This window comes from Henckelia pumila, unplaced genomic scaffold, assembly GCF_033568475.1.
Source record: "Henckelia pumila isolate YLH828 unplaced genomic scaffold, ASM3356847v2 CTG_466, whole genome shotgun sequence".
Taxonomy (NCBI): Eukaryota; Viridiplantae; Streptophyta; class Magnoliopsida; order Lamiales; family Gesneriaceae; genus Henckelia; species Henckelia pumila.
Genome location: NW_027331833.1, coordinates 4,421,320 through 4,426,311, shown reverse-complemented (window position 1 = coordinate 4,426,311; position 4,992 = coordinate 4,421,320). Strand labels below are relative to the sequence as shown.

General features: G+C 38.7%; 2 protein-coding genes across 2 annotated transcripts; one reads left to right on the top strand and one right to left on the bottom strand.

Moving 5' to 3' along the window:
• Window positions 1–1,725: 1,725 nt before the first annotated feature.
• Window positions 1,726–3,124, top strand: LOC140872608 (ubiquitin-ribosomal protein eL40 fusion protein). The gene is made up of 5 exons (XM_073275500.1): window positions 1,726–1,903; window positions 2,066–2,152; window positions 2,243–2,345; window positions 2,775–2,841; window positions 2,935–3,124. The coding sequence occupies exons 1-5, from the start codon at window positions 1,801–1,803 to the stop codon at window positions 2,959–2,961; spliced, it is 387 nt and encodes a 128-aa protein (XP_073131601.1). The 5' UTR covers window positions 1,726–1,800; the 3' UTR covers window positions 2,962–3,124.
• A 263-nt stretch (window positions 3,125–3,387) lies between these two features.
• Window positions 3,388–4,455, bottom strand: LOC140872656 (homeobox-leucine zipper protein ATHB-12-like). The gene is made up of 2 exons (XM_073275545.1): window positions 4,052–4,455; window positions 3,388–3,937 (listed from the first exon to the last, which is right to left on the bottom strand). The coding sequence occupies exons 1-2, from the start codon at window positions 4,367–4,369 to the stop codon at window positions 3,656–3,658; spliced, it is 600 nt and encodes a 199-aa protein (XP_073131646.1). The 5' UTR covers window positions 4,370–4,455; the 3' UTR covers window positions 3,388–3,655.
• Between the last annotated feature and the right edge of the window lie 537 nt (window positions 4,456–4,992).

Sequence of the window (4,992 nt, the reverse complement as noted above, 5' to 3'; positions counted from 1 at the left end):
CGGAGCGAGCATCGCTCGAGCTACCACTTGGCTCCTCGTCTCTAGGAGAGCCTTTGGCATTCGCTCCAGAGGTAGAAGATGTACCCGTAGACATTGGAAAGAAGAACTTACAGAATAAGAGAAAATAAAGGGTGCAAGGAAACAGGCAACGAAAGCTGGAGAAAATTGCAGAAAACCATAAGGCAATTGCGCGAGGAGAAGACGATGAGAAGAGGAGTGAGGACTCGCAGGGGTTAAATATACGAAGGAGCCGAAAACGATCCTAGCCGTGCATTTTGAAATAAACGGTGGCGATGCACGAAGCATGCTCAAGAAGCTGAAACGATTCCTGATAAAAACGCTGACACACGCACTACGAAGCGGTTAGGGCTGACGTCAAGTTAGTGTGGTAATGTCCCGGTGAGAAAATCCCGGAGGGATTAATCACCCGAAAGGAACAGAGGCGCCTATTCCTCGAGACAGCGGAGCAGGTCCTACCCCGACTATCTTTAGGAAGTGTGGTGATGTCCTAGTAAGACATCCCGGGTGGAGAGAACCCGGGGGCCAGGAGTATCTCGGATGATGAGATAACCCGGAAGGTTTAAGCACCCGGGCCATCCCCGAGGCCCAAGGAATCTGTGGAGATCTCGGGAGATTGAACGGAGCCTGGGTAAAAGCAAGGGAGTCAGATATCTAGGAGTAAACCTTCGAAAGACAAGAAAGGAAGGAAAACTGGTGGGACCCGAGCTTTTCTATTCCTAGGGCCAGGAAACAGGCACGTCTACTTAGAGTGTGTCAGGATCAAATCACAGACCGAATCATTACTAACCACGTTCCAACGGAGTGGGCTTTTTCCTGAAACCACGGGTGTCTAAATCACACGTGGTAACCATCCCATCATCCTAAAAGTTGTCAGTAAGACCATACCCAATAATCATTGAGGACCCGGGCTGACGAGTATAAAAACCAGGCGGGGACGTTTCTCACAGGGCATCATCACTTTTCCCATACACATTCACTCTCTCAAAAATCTCTAAGGCCCATCCCATACTTCTTAACCCGACTTAATCATCGGAGTGGCGACGCCGGAAATCCTCCCGGCGATCCACCGACGAGCTTCCTTGTTTTTGGGTGTGTAGATAGCCTCCACGGCTAGGCGAGGAAGCCTGCTGCCATTTTTATCCCCGGGATCATACCCACTCACGGATACCCATTTTATGATAATCACATCACAATCAATCACAATTCACAATCTACATATAAATCTAAGCAATTGTTTTTAACTTCTAAAACAAGTGATCATGATTTTTTATTAACAAAATTTCTAAGAAAAAAAAGCTATAATAACATTTTTTTTTAGATTGCAAACCCTCTCTAAAACTCTAGATTATGATTGCTTTTGATTCATCCATCGTTCAACAATACAAATCAATCCACATATTTATCTTAGGAGTGTACACGAGATAAGCTGAACTCGAGTCGAATTTTAAACGAATTGTAGCTTGACTTACTTATACCACAATCCATGGTAAAAAAAAATCAATAATAGTATAATACTATATACTATATCGAATAACCAATTACAACAAACTACTAAGATAATGTTTATGAAAACTTCTAAAAAACACTTCTTAATTTCTCATTAAATTTTTTTTGCAAAATTTGAATTTTTCCGAGGAGAACTTGGGCCTTCTCGTCGTAAATGTAATGCACTGTTTGCCCATTAGTTATTTGGACGACGTCGTTATCCGAGCAAATCTAAAACCCTGCATTCTGTAAAAAATTCGACTTGGCCGCAGCTGAGGCAGAAGCATAAACAAAATGCAGATTTTCGTGAAAACCCTAACGGGCAAAACGATAACACTCGAGGTTGAATCCAGCGACACCATTGACAATGTCAAGGCCAAGATTCAGGACAAGGAAGGTTGGATTTGGATTTGGATTTTGATTTTGATTTTGATTTGGATTTTTTTTGGTAATTAGATTCCGCGTTTTCAGGTTTTGCAGTTAAGATAGGGAGAAAATGATTCGTTTTTCTTAGAAATATGTATGATTGTGTTTTTTTTTTTTGGTTGCTGATTTATAGGAATCCCGCCGGATCAGCAGCGTCTGATTTTCGCTGGAAAGCAGCTCGAGGATGGACGAACCCTTGCTGATTATAACATTCAGAAAGGTCTTTTTTTTTTTTTTTTTTTTTTTTTTTTCCTAATTGGTGATTGGTTATTACATTTGGATGTTTAGTTTATGTTCGATGAATTTGTAGAGTCGACTCTGCATTTGGTTCTGAGGCTTAGGGGAGGAATTATCGAGCCTTCTCTCATGGCATTAGCTAGGAAGTATAACCAGGACAAAATGATTTGCCGCAAGTAAGTGACATAATTTATTCTTTAAAATAAGATTGTTTTTTGTTTTGCTTGATGCATTTGGTTTGTGTGATATATACTATGCCAAGTTATAGGGATTTCAATCCCCAGAAAAACTCCATCAATGGTTTTGGTTGAGGTCGATATTCAAATTTGTGTGGCTGGGTAGGAATAAAAATCGAATTTTGATGCCAATGGATAAGGAAGGGCGATTACCCCCCCTCTCTTTTGAGTCACCCCATTAAAACTTTAGAATATGTGTACTCGCCCTTCTTTTGGATGTGGATAATCGTGCAAGGATTATGATTTTGATTGTGTTGAAAAACTTCCTCTTGTGATCACTAGTGTCATGCATAACACCTGCACATCATTATGATTTAAAGTTCGATTTTGATCTAACTTCTTGGACGGGACTTCATGTTTCATGTGCAGATGTTATGCTCGCCTGCACCCTCGTGCCGTCAATTGCAGGAAAAAGAAGTGTGGACATAGCAACCAGGTTTTATATCTGCGATATAATCTTGCCACTTCCTTTTACACTTTTGAATCCTCCTTTGTTCATGTTTGTTCTTTTGTGCTTCTTTTTGTGTAGTTGAGGCCAAAGAAGAAGATCAAGTAGAGGGCCTGCGTGGATCAAGATCTTTCCACTTTTTGCCTTTTGTTTCTGTCGCTAATTAATCGCATACATTAGGTGTTTTTCCATTAGACATAAACGCAGCCCGTCTGTCACCTGCAACCATTACGTTTTTTCTTGAAATGAATTTGGAATGTGCTCTGCTTTATCCTTTGTTATAATGACAAAATTCATGTTTTTTTTTCTAAATGAGGAATTAAATTTGATCATGCGCAAGCGGACTAAAATGAAGTAGTGGTGAATAGAGAGATGATTAATTTTGATATTCAGATACATGAAGCACCAAAAATGTTATACACCATGTAACCAACCGATAGTAATTGATGTTTTGTCCTTCAAATTTTTTTTACTAGTAGTTTGTGCCTGGTGTTACCACAAGACGTTGATGTAACTGGATTATTTCTATGCTAAGCTAAATCTCAGAAATTTTGATTTGCTTTTCTTTTTCCCCAAAAGCTTAAGCATCATAAAAAGAATCAAAATGCCACTACTAGATGGGCATTTTTATATTCTTAAAGGCCAAAGTAACAGCTGAAGTACACTACGGTGCCAGGAACTAGCTACCACAAGATTCAATGAAAAATAATGCCACCACAAAATGCAAAACTAGCGTTTGTGATTTCTGAGTGATTAAATCTAATTTAACAATCCCAAACCCTGAACTCCATAGTTTGGTTTCCTACTCATTCTCCCACCAGTTTTGAGTACTTTCCAACGACTGCTCGAACAGTCCGTCGGAGCATATATTGTTCCATGTTTGTGTTGAGGCTAAGCGACTGATCTCTGCTTCTTCATCTTCGCCCCAGCTTACTAATTCTTCTTCTTTTTCTTCTACTTTTCCGAAGGGTTTACTGATTTTTTCACCGTCGGGGGGAATATTTGCTCTGAATCCTGTGTCTCTGTGATCACTCCGATCATCATCTTCCAGATTCTTTTCCACATCATGACTTAGCTCCTGCAACTGTTTTTGGTAATCGACTTACATACGCTCTTTCGATGAAAGAGAGAGTATCCTATAATACTAGAACATATTAAAAGAAACAAGAGGAAAATACTTGAAGTTATATATATATACCTGCCTTTGCAAAGATTGGTTCTCGTTCTTCAAGTGATCGAACTGCAAACACAGATGATCATAATTCGCTTTGAGAAGTTTATACTCTTGCTCTATTTGCCTCGCCTTCCATCGAGCCCTTCTGTTCTGAAACCAAATGGCGACTTGGCGTGGCTGCAGCCCGAGATCTCTGGCTAGCTGCAGTTTCTTCCTGGATTCGAGCTTGGTTTCTTGATCGAAAATGGATTCCAGCGACTTTATCTGCTCATCACTGAATCTCCTATCGTTTTTGCTTCTCTTTTTCTCCTGGGATTTTGTTTTCTGAGCCGGGGCTTCCATATTTTTTGAACTGAGAGAAAATTCTTGTCTGAAATTAAGGAAAAATGTAACAGTGTTTAATGATGGTGGAGATGGATGTGGGCTCTAAGATTTGGACTTCTCATATTGGATTTATTCAGCCGTAGAGTGTTTCATCTGTTGCTTTCAAGGAGTCATCCTTTTTTGTTGATGGCTATTTAAGCCTCCATGCCTTTTTTATTTTTTTTTTTAATTTTGTCGTGGAATAAAAGGAAACTATTTCAATTTATCATATCTATAATTTTAAGTTCGACTTTATCAATATTTGTAGTTAAAAATAATACTTTTGACATAAATAATAATATTTTTTTGTAGCTTTCATCTGATCGAATATTTGTGTTAAAAAATCAACCCGTCGGACAATTTTATATGGGTGTTTTTGTAATTTTTATAATCACGATCTCGCAAAATATTAAAAATTACTAAGAGTAAAGTATAAAGTTTTTAAGAATGTGTACGTTTTGAAAAAAAAATTTGTCTCCGAACTATATATTCAATGCTTGGTTAATATCTCAATTATGTTTTTGTTTGTTATTATGTAAATTATAAAACTAGTACATATAGATCTGTCTTGGACATGGGACAGTGTAATAAATAATAATATG

Coding starts and splice junctions, on each gene's coding strand:
- LOC140872656 (XM_073275545.1), bottom strand. CDS start 4,369: ATGGAAGCCCCGGCTCAGAAAACAAAATCCCAGGAGAAAAAGAGAAGC. Junction 3,938..4,051: donor ACCAATCTTTGCAAAGGCAG/GTATATATATAT, acceptor TACCAAAAACAG/TTGCAGGAGCTAAGTCATGA.
- LOC140872608 (XM_073275500.1), top strand. CDS start 1,801: ATGCAGATTTTCGTGAAAACCCTAACGGGCAAAACGATAACACTCGAG. Junction 1,904..2,065: donor CAAGATTCAGGACAAGGAAG/GTTGGATTTGGA, acceptor GCTGATTTATAG/GAATCCCGCCGGATCAGCAG. Junction 2,346..2,774: donor GACAAAATGATTTGCCGCAA/GTAAGTGACATA, acceptor TTTCATGTGCAG/ATGTTATGCTCGCCTGCACC.